This window comes from Nothoprocta perdicaria, unplaced genomic scaffold, assembly GCF_003342845.1.
Source record: "Nothoprocta perdicaria isolate Ctin4 unplaced genomic scaffold, notPer1 scaffold_61, whole genome shotgun sequence".
In the NCBI taxonomy this organism is placed as follows: domain Eukaryota; kingdom Metazoa; phylum Chordata; class Aves; order Tinamiformes; family Tinamidae; genus Nothoprocta; species Nothoprocta perdicaria.
In genome coordinates, this window is record NW_020455877.1 from 762,237 (window position 1) to 777,311 (window position 15,075).

General features: G+C 33.8%; 1 protein-coding gene across 1 annotated transcript in view; it reads right to left on the reverse strand.

The window, feature by feature from the left end:
- Nucleotides 1–14,766, reverse strand: part of PPFIA2 (PTPRF interacting protein alpha 2) — a 117,932-nt gene extending 103,166 nt beyond the window's left edge. The window contains exons 1-2 of the mRNA XM_026049711.1: nucleotides 14,665–14,766; nucleotides 8,698–8,862 (exon numbers count right to left, since the gene is read on the reverse strand). Coding sequence (XP_025905496.1) covers nucleotides 8,698–8,808 — 111 coding nt within the window. The 5' untranslated portion in view covers nucleotides 8,809–8,862; nucleotides 14,665–14,766. The remainder of the gene's footprint in view (nucleotides 1–8,697; nucleotides 8,863–14,664) is intronic.
- Between the last annotated feature and the right edge of the window lie 309 nt (nucleotides 14,767–15,075).

Below are 15,075 nucleotides of genomic sequence, written 5' to 3' on the forward strand. Positions count from 1 at the left end.
TATCCTATTTCATCATTTTAAAATGAAGTAAATTTAAACAGCAAATACATTTTCAGGAAACAAATACTACTAAAAATGCATATTTATTTTATACTTTAATTATTGTTTATGCAGTACTTTGAGTTTTAGGCCATATTTACACACTTAAGGTTTAGTCAAGTGATGAAAAATTTAAAATGTATTTTGTATCGTCAGTAAATTATTTAAACGCTCTCATTATCTATAGTATATCCTAAACAAGCTTGCTAAACTCAAGAGAGCTGAAATCATGAGTGACGGTTGCTCAATGGAGAAAAACAAAAATGAATTGAAGATTTTCAAAATAGACAAACTAACATTAAGATTTTCCCAAGACTAAAAAGTATCTTAATTTTTAATTCAGTTTTTGATTTATTAATTTCCCTTTATCCTTTCATCGCTACAAGACTGAACATATGAACTGCTAATGTACTATAGATGCACTCAGAGCCTAAGTGGACACTTCCTATAGGGTACCAATATGTAATAATAGCTGAGATGCAGTTATCACCTGTGCCTGCGTCTCACCTGATGCAAACGAATAGTTTAAACCATCTTGAAGTTTGACAGTGATTGCTCTTCTCTGACAACTGTAAGAGTGAAAGTCACTACATATTTTAATGACTGTCTAAATTGTTTCCCTTCACCAGAACAACAGAGTTCAGTTATAATACTTGAGGGAACCCAAAACATGCCACATAAATCCTTGATTTCTGTGAAAGCCTATAATCATAAGCTTCACTTTTCAAAATCAGCTAAGTGATAAAAATCGAATACTAATAATGCTTCAAATTTACAATAGTGCAGAATTTTTCATCACCATCATTTATTTAAATGTTTATTTAAATATTTATTTAAGTTTTTAATAGGCAATCCTAATACATTCAAATTGCTTAGAACTAATTTGAAAAGCTCTGATTTTTAATTTTGATTTTGTAATCCCCGTTGAATTAGATTTTTCACAAAATCTTTCATACAAAATATATAAGGAGTCAACTCTTCTATCTACAGGTGAAAAAATGTAGTAGCTGAGAAAGTATTTCTTTAATTGCCTTTTCTGTTTTGAAAGGTAGAATCATTTTTCCAGTTCTCTCAGCTTCCAAGGGCTATTTGATGAACTTTTTCACTCTTCAAGCAAAGGAAATGTCCTAGGCAGTGTGATCCATTACAGAGCTCTCATATCTTTACTGTCTCATACTGTCTCTCATATCTTTACTCTTCCCATGCTCTTTGCCTTCCCTAATTCCTCTGTAGATCATAAAGCTCTACAGATTCCTTCTGCATCTTGCTTTTCTTCCAACTAGTGTTTCTGCCATTCACTAGCTCTCCACCAGTTCTTAAGTCCATGTCCTACCAGTGAAACCAGTCCTCCAGAAAGCTGATTTCAGCTGGCAGCAGCAATTATTTAACAGAAATCTTAAATTACTTTTAAAAATACATAGAAAAATGACAGCTACATTTTTGGTTTCAGTTCTCAAGGTTTTAAGCAGAGCTGAGAGACAAATTGTGGAAAAAAATCTTAAGATAGAAGCCCAAATGGCTGAAATTCATGAACATGGCTGAACATGGGTGAGTTCATAATTTTATTTAAAATTTCTTAAAGTTTGCTGAGATTTTCACATATGCAAAGTGATTATAAATGAGAATGCATGTTTTAAAAACACATTTTATAAATTCTAAGGCTTGCATCACTTTGAATATTGCCAGAATTCACAAATCATCAGGAGAACACTAGTGAAGAACTCACAGCTTCCCTACGACCTGGATCCAGAAATTTATTCTTCAGCTTTATAACAGGTGGCACTGTAGAACTGATTCTGAGTAGGTTTAATATGGATATATTAAAGCCTGGTCTCAGGAATAACATGAAGCTGTTTCAAGGAAAATTTATGAGGGACATGTTTTTTGCATGACACTAAAAACATGGGTAGGGAATTAACATCATTATTCTGAATATCAAGATACTCTAATTAAATCCAAGGTTTCATTCTTGGCCAATTGCCAGTAATAACATGGAGCACTATCAGTGCAAAAAAAAGAGTGACTCTTGGAAATTTTCCCTTCCCTTCCAATTCTTCCTTTGTATGCACACAGTTAATGCATTGCCTTTTTTTTCCGCAGCTAGCCAAAGTTGCAATCTGATGGCCCTTTACATCACCTGGATTTCAGATTTGTGAAAGCAACTGAAAGCAGCTCTGCCTTGCCACAGAAAACTCCTTTTGACTCTTATTTGACTAGTGAACAACTAATTTAGGTTCACATTCACCATGGTGCCACTGGAAGTGTCACAGCTAATACTCCCTGTTCAACCACATTGCAATGTGGTTGGTGACTTCAGGGGAAATCACTGATTCTACCAGTGAGAGTGGTGCTTTTATTTGAAGGAGAAATCCGCTCTGGTTTACTGATCAGAGATCATATTGCTGTAAATAGCATTAAAATTGAAATGGTAACTTTATTTCTTATGCTACTGTAAATTTCTTTTTCTGTCTTTTTTTTCACAATAGACTTGAGGAAAAACACAGAAGTTGAATAAAGGTTTTAGGCTTGGTCATTCACATTCGACAAAAGACTTCAGAACTGAGAATGCAAGTGGGATACTGATGTATGCAGTATACACACTTTGTAGAAAGATTTAACTGTGAGCTGTATTTACCCGATAGTAACTGTAGTAATGCCCACTTGAGTGCTGTAAGTCATAATGAATTACTTTTGAATCTAAATATGGGATGACAGCCAAAGGCTGTGTAAAGATATAAACAAATGCACTGCAATTAATTTTGTATTGAATTCTGTTTTCTAATTGATGTTAAGTAAACAAAACAAACAGAACTATCCTAATTTCTGATAGTCAGGAAAGACTGTTCTTCAGATCACCATCATGTTAAGAGACAAAGGACTGCAAATTTTGCTTATCATTTTATTTTTCATATGCTGGTAATATTTGACATTGCTTTCTCCTTTCTGAATTCAAAGACACTAAATGAGTAAATATGTTGTGTTTTTTAGCACTCAGAATAATTTGCTACCTAGATTTCCGATGGTACTTCAACAATATATTTCAGGGCTTTACTAAATAAAGTTTAATGAAGTTAAGTAAGAATAATCAGATGGCATCTGATCCACCAGGACATGGTGTAATATGGAATTTTAAAGGCCAGAGTTCTGTTATGTTGACATAGATAGAGCAAGAAATGTTTGCTCTCTCTCTCTTTCTAGGTGTATCCAACACATGTATCCAGATGACCGGATTCCATTGGCTTTTAAGTGCATCCATATTATCCTGAAATGTTGCATATTTTCTCAGGTTAGCAGTGCTGCTAGTGCAAGATATCACCCATCTTTCCCTGTCTCCTAGCAACTGCCTCTCACTTTTTTCTTTGCTGTCAAATTCTTTCTTCTTTCTCTCCAGATACTCAGCCCACAAGAGCTTTCAAAAACACTTGTACATGCCAGAATTGAAGTGCTTTTTCATGAATAATCTAGTGAATAAAATCTCTCTTAGTTACCTGCTTATGAATAAAAATGATAGTGATAATGTTAACGTGAATTAGTTGCTTTTGTTTGTGAGAACAGTTAGGTAAGAGAATCAGAACCTCAGCTAGAAGGCTAAAATTTGAGAGCTGCTTTCATCTATAAAGATCAACTGGAATATTTTCTTTAACAAATTGACCATGAGAGGATTTCGAGGAGAAGTTGCTTAAAATGGTTTCTTTTTAAATGCCCCTTTTAAAAGCTGAACCAAAAATTTAACATAAAGTAGAAAAAAATAAAGGAAAAGATACATGTGCAGACAGATATTAGAAGGCTAATAAAGCTATAGATAAGTATAAATAAAATTACCCTTTCTTTCCCCAATTTTTCTTCTTCCTGCATTGTATATGAGGAAAGTATATTTCCAGATCCATTCTATGCTAGGTGTCTAAACAAACCATGTAGTTAATCTGAGCTTTGATATTCAGTACTGATGATGTCTAGTAAACTCTCTCTTCATTTGCTATAAATATATATTCCTCAGTATCCTATAGGGCTGTTTTACATTATTTGTGCATCTATTTATTGCATAAAATAAAACAGATCATCTACTTAGCAGCCCAAAGAGAAGCCTTGTTACAAGACATAACCTTGTTGCAAACCTTGTATGTAAAGAAGCATAGGATGTATAGTTAACATAAAAAAAAAAAAAAAAAAAAAAAAAAAAAAAAAAAAAAAGCCAAGATTCCTTTTCAGTGAAAAATTACTTAAAATATGTTTTATTAAGTACCCTGGCTATTCTAGGACTTTGTCTTTCTATATTAACTGAGGATATTTTACACCTTAGAGTACCACGAAAACCTAGAACTGGCAGCAGAATTGCCATTTCTAGAACGTTAAGATTTACTAATTTTAGCAGTGTTAAATACAAAAACGTGTTCAAAATACATATAATACAGTGAAACACTGAAATAATTACCAAGTCATGCTTGCTTTGATTAATGCAATCATAGCCTTGGTTTCCTTATGCTAGTCTTCCTTCAGATGAAAGCTAAAGGCAAAAAGCATAGATCTCCTGAAACATCTAAAGAGGCAAGAGCCTTCTTGAAAGGCTATTCTTGAAAGTTAAAGCATCGCTTCTGATACGTCTGATAGGTTTCTGTTGAAACAGGCATCCTCAGAATGAAGAACTGTGAGTATATGTTCTACTTTCCATCTTGCACACAGTTTTGTATTTTTCATTGCATTATGTTATAGTAATTTTTTTTCTTTTGAGTTATTACACTGTATACACAGTTACCCTTTAATCATCAGTCAATATCTGTATTACAGCCTATTACAACCCCTTAAAATGTTTATCTAAGGAAGAGAGAACATGAAAGAAGAGACTAAAAATGAAATTTTGTGTTTAGGAAGACTGTAAGCACCCACCCGGGATTTTTGTAAGGATCCTAAGGCTAATATTCTTATGAAAATATCCTGTTACACTTTTTCAAGGGTTTAATGGCTAGGTTATTGATTTCAATGTCAACATTGCAATGTTGTCTGTGAAGAAAACAATAAATAAGGGTTTCCAATACTAATTCACAAATGGCCAGAATACATTTTCTGTGCACATCTGACAGCTTTCTTTACTTATCCTGCAAAATCCGAATTCATTTTAGCGCCCATTTTCTGATGAGGAAGATTTTCCTTCCTGCGACAATAAAGAAAATATATTGTTTCATGTGTCATATGAGGTATCATACCACTTGCCTTAGTGTTTACTGGCCAAGTCTGTCCTCAGGCCTTCCAGATCCCTGAGCCATCAGCGAAAATTGAAGCATTACCACAGCAGAGGAAAGTAAATCAGACATATACACAAGTCTAAGGAATCACTAGTTGTATGGAAGGGTGCTGAGAAACTCGGTCAATGTCTTAGAGAAGCCTTTCTCGTCTTTGACAGGTGATGGCAGTAAGGGGAGGTTCCAGGTGATTTGGGAAAAGTAAATATATCCATCATCAAGAAAGGCAGGAAAAAGGATCCAGGGAATTGTAGGCTGGTCAGTGCTAGGAAGCTCATGGAAATTACCTTCCTACTGGAAGCCATTTCCAGGCACATAAAGGACCGAAGGTGATTGGGAACAGGCAGCATAGATTTGCCAAAGACAAATGGCATCTATGAGATGACATGCTTCATGGATGAGGAGGGAGCAGTGGGATTGCTGCTTATTTTGGCTGCAATATCTTCTATTTATCACTACTGAGAAACTGGTGAAATACGGGTTGAATAAATGGATTATAAAGAGGGCTGGACTCACAGCCCCAGAGATTTGTGACCAAATGACACAAAATCCAATTGGCATCTTATCAAAAGTGGTGCTTCTTAGGAATTGATACAGAGATTGATATTTTATTATGTATTTATTAATGACATTGATGACGGCATAGAGTGCACTCTCAGCAAATTTGTGGTCTATATGAAATTAAGCAGAATTGTCAATATGTTGGAGGTAGAGTTCCTATTCTGTGTGACCTTGATGGGCTGGAAAAATGGGCTGACAGAAACCTCCAGAAGGAAACAGAGATAAGGCATGTTCTTTGGGTTGACTGGGGATAAGGCACCTTTGCAGATAGGAGCTTTGTTGGAGGCCTACCAAGGGGGTCACACGTGTCATATGAGGACTGGTTGAAAAACTGTGAACTGTGAACTGTTCAGGCTCAAGAAGGGTAAAGCACATGGAAATTTTATTGTTCTCCACAATCACCTAATAGGAGAGGAGAGGAGAAGATGGAGCAAGATTCTTTCTGGAGATACACAGTGGTAGGTCAAGACAGAGCAGCTGCAAGTCCCTAGAAGGGAAATTCCAAGTTTGTATTAAGAAAGAAAAATAACCATGAGGATAGAAAAATACTGGAGTAGGCTTTCTCCTTAGGGATATTCAGAACTTGAATGGACAAAGTCTTGAACAACCTGAAATTGTTGAATCTCAACATCTGGCATCTTTGGCCAGATGTCCTCCAACAGGCCCAACCTAAATTATTGTGCTATTTTCTGAATAACTTTAACCAGTTTTCATAGATGGAATTACATCTCATTTCTGAAGGCAATAAACCACATCTAAAATATTGCGGTAAAATTTTTCTGTCAAAGAGGGTACAGAACGGATGACTCATATACCATAAAAATTTATTACAACATTTGGGTGTCTGCAATTCTTCTTACTTCCATCATTTTTCAGTAAAAATCCTGATAATGCTGACAATATATGACATAATGTAGAAGGACTATATCATCAGGTATGCAGATGATCTACAAAACATCTTGTTTCTGGTCTTTCTAATGAGAAATATTATATTATTAATATATAATTTTATACATGATTTGTATGTGAAAATAATGGGCCCTAATTTAAAACAAATTAGTTTAAAATCATTTAGTAAATTGTTCCCTCAGTTACTCTTGGAATGTTTTATAATGAAAGAATAAGTTAAGTAAGTTAAAATTACACAGATTTTCTGCTAATATTTCTTAAGGCTAATTTTTCTACATTGATAATTAATGTTACCACTGGGACAGAGATCCTGTATGTACATATGATGTTTAACTGTATATATGCCAAAATTTTTAAATAAGCTTATTACTGATTCTAATCTGATAACTAAAAAAAAAGAAAATATAATTTTAAGAAATGTAGGTGGAAATATTATATTTAGTTGCACTCTGTTTCTGCATGGCAATTTTTAGCCTGAGAGGTTGCACAGTAGAATAAAACCTTTGCAAAAGAATACATCCCAAAAGCATATTACTGCTGCATAATCAGAATCAATTTAAAGATTAATTCTCATAATTTCTTACATTTATCCAACAAATAGTCTAAAAATATAAAACATGAGAGCTCCCTATTCTTTATAGTTTTATCTTATAGTTTTTATAGTCTTCATAATATTGAATAAAAGATCAAATATAAAACCACAAACTCTATTAATCTTCGTAAAATAATAACATTTTTATAATATAAGAATTTTAATATTATAGGAATTTGCAAGAGACAATGGCATCCAAAACCTTATAAAACTGAACTGTTGATAGCAGTAATAAGTCACTACATCCTTTTTTAAACATCCTTTAAGTAAGCTTTCATGCTGAATAAGTAAATAGTACACATTCACTTACACGTAAACACAAAATGTAAGTTCAGACTTGTCATTTCTTAAAGTTACTTAAATTCATTTAACCTTGAATCTGATAGTTAAATCCTTCAAAACCATAATCTACACTAACTCTATTAGCAATGAAAAATTAATACTATTATAAAACTGCAACTACCTTATTCATAAATCTTTTTTTTTTATAGTAACAGCTTCTTAAACATATACTTTCTGAGTATATTTCTGAAATAGAAAAGTTAAATGTATTACCATGAGACCACTGAGCTAGTTCTATGCAGCGCAGGTCAGCTGTGTAGTGCACAGCTCCAGATGTTGTGGTGTGCAGGACATCTCTCCTGTGAGTTTTACTCACATCAAGCAGTCTTTACAGCCCTCAACACATGGAAAACACAGTGCAAAGAATCCCTCAGATAGCACAACTGGATGCAGTAAACATGTTTCTCATCTAGGTTCTGCAAACCGTCCATTACTGCTGCTAACGAAGGATTACACTAATTTTAGGTTACTATTCTCTTTCGGGAAACAATGTGCTTATGTAGTAAGTGCTGAAAAATCTCTGAAACTTAGGAGGTTTTCCTCTAAAAGCAATATTTCCATATTTTGTAAAATTTTGAAGAGGGAAGTTATGAAGTTGGGAACACTATCTCATTCTGACTTTTAACTCTCAGTATGTGGATAAGATATTGAAATTTGAAATATCTATATTTTCTCGGTAATAACTTCCTTAGAAAGGAATGATATAGCAGAGACAATAAACCCCATGGTCTCATGTTAAATAAGAGAAGTGTTTCTTCTGGTAGAGGTGAGGCTTACATGAAACTGTTTAGCAACAGTCAGTACTATTGGCTACAAATGATAGCTATAGCGAAATTAAGTGTATTAATTAGAGCTATTGGTCCTGCTCTCTTAAGGATTTCTTTGGCTGTATCTAACTACTATAAGTACAGGACACATCGCAAAAAGGAAATTAACAATGCTATTGCTCTGTTGCATCATGAGGCACACAAAATCAACTGTAAGAGTATATTTTGTAAGCTTTTTTCCATACTGTACCTTTTCATCCAAAGCCTTGTGGTGCTCAAACAGAGATTTCAGAGCTTTGAGGACCTCAACTTCACTGGAAACCCCTGAGGGAGACTGTGCTTGCCGCTTCACCACTGTCATCCTCAGCGACCTTTCGTGTCTTGAGACAAGGCACTCCAAATGCTCCAGTAACAGCTATTGGATTTAATATAGAAGGTTATTAATTTGAGTGTACCTAAATATCATGGAAAACCTAACTACAAAGTAACAGTACCAAACAGCAATGCCCTTGGCAACCTTGCTATGGAAGAGATTGCTGGAACTGCTGCCAACATTTCATGATTCTAAATCAGACGGAATAAGTAGAAAAAATATGCAATATAGTCATCATTTCATTTGAAATTCTGCTATGAGAACAATGACAACAAAAACATTCAGTACAGAGTCACTATTTAACTAATATATACTTACTATATTATGTCATAGTAATTGATTAGCATTAACAGCTAAATAAACAAAATCAGTCTAAATCATTATGTAAAAATGCTAAAGTAGTTTATAATTTATTCTGCCTACCTGCAATACATTTTTAATTTATACTGAAAGTCAATTAACATTGGATGTGAAAATAAACAGAAAATTTAATTAAAATTTTAAAAGAGTAGGTATTCTAAATGCCACAGCTTATGGTGTTTTCACTGGTATGTTCTGTAATGTCTCTGTTGTATTACAAACAAGATGGAAGACAAAAAGGGCCATAAGTAGCATTTTTAAGACAATTCTAAGTAACACTTCATTTGTGACAATAAATTTTCATATAAGTAATATAAGCTATAAGTAGCTTAAGAAAATACTGAAATAATATATTAGAATATATTAGATAATATATTAGAATATATAGAATATATTAGAAAAGACACCATTTATCTATAGTTTTATACGTCCATCATTGTTGTTCTTAGTGTCTGAACATACTTGAGCATTGGTTAGCGGTAAGGTTAATGCAGAGCAGCTAAACTCATGAATTACAGAGCACGACAAATGTATTGCAATAACAATGCACAGTTATATCTGAATCATTGAACCAGAAATTTAAAAGTTCCATAGACAATTATTTATCATGGCTTGATATGGTTCTTAATATAGATATTATAAGAGAAGACATATATTTATCTTTAATGCACAGTTATTCTCAGCCACATAAAGATATATGTTGATACATGAATTAAAACTCATGGAAGAGCAAACCCAGACTATAATCACATTGTAATTGCAATACACAGCTATTATGCTAGGAATGACTTGGGCATAAGGTTATCTATGCTTCAGTCATGGTCCCTATATCTGGACTTGCACCCGGTTATTAGTTTACAATAATTCTATTATTCAGGAAAAAAAAAAGTGAACATGTATGCAACAAATGTTAATACATTAAGAATTGTTATGAGTCCATGCGGCTGAAGAAAGGAAGAATGTATTTTTGTCATTTTTGAATTCAAATAATGGCCCAAATTTATCAAGAGCAAATAAGCATGAAGACGCATGAGCTTTGTCATCTGTTCCCTGTAGGATTGAAAGCAGATGTTGAAGGAATTTTAATAATTCGAGGCAGGCTAAATCAACAGGCAGATTTGAAGTGGCATGTTCATGACAGAGGCATCAGGAAGTTGTTACTGGAATTTCTGAATTAGGATCTACATTCATTCATCTTACTGTCTTTTTCTAGGCCACAGAGAAAAACATATTTAAAAGTCTGCATATATTTCCCAGTAGATATTAAATAAATCTTCAAGCATAAAAGATTGTATCGCCTATATGACTGGAAAGAGAAAGATGAGCTAACATCACAGCTACTTGTTAATATGCCATGCTTTTTCTTATTGTTCCTGTTCACCCACACTACTTGGATAATGCTTCATTTTTCTGAAAATTATCTCTGAAGAACAAATTCTTCCTTTATTGTCAATGCTACGATTGCTCAAGAAGGCATGATGACAGAATTTTCTGGCTAATAGCAATGTTTTATTTTTGCCTTTCAACAAGAGTCAAAAATTGGGGGAAGCCCTATTAACTGATCCTGCACTCCCAGTGCTACGTTATTCCTTGATGTGCTCAGAGAGAAGAGTAATACACATGCTTGAACATTCAACTTCGACTGAGCACCTGACGTCAAATCCTTGGTCCCTACTCTACAGAAATGTTACTAATAATTTACCCTTCTTTACCTCAATTATAGTTGTATTAAAAAGGGAAATAGATCATCCCTGCATCTCTGGGAATGTTAAATCTAACTACATTTACAGAACCGTGTTCAGCTACTACAGTGTTTGGAAGGGACATAAAAATACACAAAATTGACATTGAAGATACTGCTGTGTCCAGGCAACATTTAAGTTAAACACCTGAAAGAAATCACAATATCTGCCTTATGAACATGTTGAGGACTTTCTTCTTCCTGAATTACTATCCCAAACACTTGTGAGAAGATCACCACAAGATATCCTACCAAAATGATATTGTAGAAATGTTAGTATTTGATTTATATTACAAAAATTTGTTAGGAACAGCATTAGTATTTTTGCATGCTGCAGTTAAACACTGGCTTTAGCAAACAGCATGTGCTGCTGAGCATTTTCCACTCCCTTGCACTGTGTTAAACTGCTCCAGACACAGAGCACTTCCAGGGCCAGGCAGGATGCAGAGAAAAGACGATAAAGATCAAGAGCAGCAAGCTGCACAGAATCACCCAGCCATGAGAGCCTGGTCATTACCAGGCTTTTCCCACTGCCAAACAAGCTTGCCAATGAACTATGAAATAATCTGACAACCATATTTACTTTTATGCTGAGCCAATTTTAGGATCCCCAGCATGAATTGCTAATAATTGTGTCTTAGCTAAATGGAATGAAGGTTTCCAGAGCTCTGGACTCTTCATGAGCACAAGGAGGTATTTAAAAAACAACAGTTAAAATCTAAACATTTCTCTAGTATTCAGTTTGTGAATGAATGTTAATAAGGGCAAAATCCACAAGCAAAAAAAAAAAAAAAAACAACATACACAGCTTCCTATATTTCTCAAAGCACTTTTGCAAGTGATTGATTTCTGTGAAATAAAAATACAAAGTTAAATATAGTAAGTAAACTACACATGTATTGGTTAGCAGTGTTTGACAACCACTGTCTTATTGTCTATCATCATCACCACCTTGACACATTTTTGCCTTTGAAAAATGAAAGACGTTAAAAACATCCCTTTTTAGGAGTCATGACTCAGTAAGTTGAAATTAGTGAAACTTATCAGTGCAATTTTGTGCTATTACAGGATCTGGGTTTTAATTAATGTAAAATATATTTATCTGCAAACAAAATCTTGTAAAAATATTTTGCAAAAAAAAATCATAACAGGGCAATAAAAGGAGGAAGTATAGAATCAGGAGAGGATGATGGAGAGAAGAGGCATACCATAGCAAATATAGGGAGAAAATATAGAAGAAAATGGGTTTTGTGAAATGAGTCAGGATTAGCTTAAGGGATTCTCGAGGGACACAGGACAATGTATGAAAAAGAAAATGCTCTTTCCAGGCCCAGCTTAAAAATTTTTACCAGCACAGGTAAAACTGAATTTGTCTTCATTTTATGTTTAGAGCACACACTGTTCAGTGAACCTCCATCTCTGGATGCAAACAAAGGCTCCATGATAAATAAATAGATACAACATTATAGATTCCTCCCCCAAACCAATCATAGGTTTTTCTGCAGCATTTATACAACAGTGATAGAAGCCAATTTGCACCAATGATAATCTGTGGTAACCTTAAACAGTTAGAAGCAAGAAATTTAAAGTTACATAATAATTGCAGTTCATGTCCTGTGTATGCCTATTTGTACATGCAAGGCAGAAGAGAAAGCAGTAGGAACCCAAAATCTGAATGAAAAAAAATGTATCTAAAGTAAAAGTAGAAAAGGTAATAATTAGGATAATGATATAAAGTGATAGCAATAAAGATTTTCATTAGAATACCTAATATAAATGTAATAGCTCATATAGTATCTGAAAATACAGGTACTTAATATTCTGTTTAATAATCTGCTATTACTTGTATATATGATAAATGTTCTTGAAAGAAAGAACACAGGACTACAAAAGATAGATCATAATACTGGGGCAAAAGTTATATAATTTTAATGTAAATCTGTATGTAAATTATTCAGTAATTTACATTAATAAATGAAGGATTTTGCCTTTATAGAATTTTAGGATAGTGTCCTTTTTACGAGTCTGCTCTTTTAGACTGTAGGAACTCATATAATCATGTTAAATAAAGAAAACAAAGTGCCTTATTTAGTTTCAATAACTCTAAAAAAAAATGTAATCAAAATGATCCCTAAGAAAATGAGCGAAAAAGGCATAGAAACTATAATTTCAAATATATTCTTTAGGTATTGTAATAGAATAAAATGGTAATTTAGTTATAAAATTTAAGTATAAAATTATGGTGTATGAATGTTATGAAACTGCCGAGCCTAACTGAAGAAGTTTCATAGACCATTAACTAATGAAGTGTGACATTAAAAGGTGAATAAAATTGAATCTCTGTTAGCTATGTTCCCTTTAAGTACTTCAGCTACTGTGGTGTTGAGTAAGTGTCCACACTGTTTTTATTACTGCTGTTTTACTCATGAACATTGGGTTTCATCTTTCCTGTTTCTAAAAATGTTTGAAGTAGGATATTTCAGCACAGTTTAAAATAACATTTTAAGCTATATACAAGATGTATACGGAGGTGTTCATTGTTCTCTTTTTTGTTGAAAAAAAAAGCAAACAAAAAAAAAAACCAAATTATCTATCCAAGTATTTTGAACTTGTAAAGTATCAAGTAGGTAGAAAGACAGTTTCACCTCTCTGTAAGAATTCATGCCATATATTCTACTTTAAATTTCTAAAGTCTATGGCACCTTGACTTTCTATCTGGGCAGATGGAAGTAGAGGCAAAGGCACCCCTTTCAGATCTTGTCATGTACATGCTAGATTTTCTTCAGAAAGCAGATTAGCTAACTGCAGAATGACGTTATTTGAGCAATTCGAAGTTGCTATGAGTTTAGTGGGAGAAGGAAAACAGAAATAATTACTCAGATCATTGAAAAAAGGAAATACGCATATGAAAAAACACTTGGTGGCCAGACTCTCTGAGATCTATTTTTATATCCATCTCCAGACCAACACTTGTCTGAACTGGGACCACTTCCTATCTATTTTTTACCTTTTTTCACAGCCCATAGTGCCTCTTCTGTTCTCTCTTACTCCTTCGTCACTTCTGCCTTTGCCCAGGCACCTCTACATGTAATTTATTTTATTCTGAAAACAATTCTGCCTACAGAAGGCATTTTCAAACGGCATCATCACAGATTCTTGTTCCCAAACACAATAGCATCTTTTGATCAAAGTATAACACAGCAAATTTAAAGATGAAATCTTGTCCTCGCTCAGCTCAAAGGCAAATAATGTTGAATTCAGGGATCACAGTGGCTGCATCTAGACTAACCAGCAGACTCACTGGGATTCACCCTGCACACCTTGCACCTCCTTCATAAAAAAATAAATGGAAGATGAGTTGTTTGCAACCTGACTTCTGACTTGATAAGAAAAGAAAATATGTGCAGGCTCTTTATGCAAACCTTGGTGTGCTAGAGGGTCTTCATTAGCCCCTCATTTTAGAAACCACTTAAATTGAATGTACTTACTGCTTTACATATAAAATCTGCTATTTTATCTGCGAATATACCTTGCGAGAATTACTACTCACTTTCCTATAGGAGTGCAGTATGGTAAATACATATTAGGACTTAGCTGCTTACAAGTCTGATGTACTTACTGAAAGGTCAGGATTTGGTCGTCATTACTATTTAGTCAAAAGAAGTCCTAAATATAGAGATATAAGTATATTCCTTCTGCTTTATACATACATGAAATCCATAAAATTTCTTCTATATACTTACTCTTGTGTTGTTTCTTTCAGCTTTCAGTTCTGAAATCTCCTCCTCTTTTTCAAGTAGTTGTTCCCTACATGCATTTAATTCTTTTGTCAGTGCAGCAAATTCCTAAGAAAAAGATTAAATATGAAGTTAGTCAAGCATTAGCACTGAAACAACTGGATCTATATGTATTCTAGAGGATTTAAAATGTATTTTAAAATCATCAACACAAGTAAGAGAGATACCATAGTTCACATGTAGCAAGGTTCAGTGCAACATGTCCTCTTAGCAAGCTATCCTGCCCCTCCATAAGGCAGCTACAACATCACGGTATAGCAGAAAAAAAAGGTAAGGAATATGTAGATCAACCTCTTTTTAATAAAGAAATAAAAATAAATAATAGGTGCATTGTGAATGTTAGTATACTGAACTATT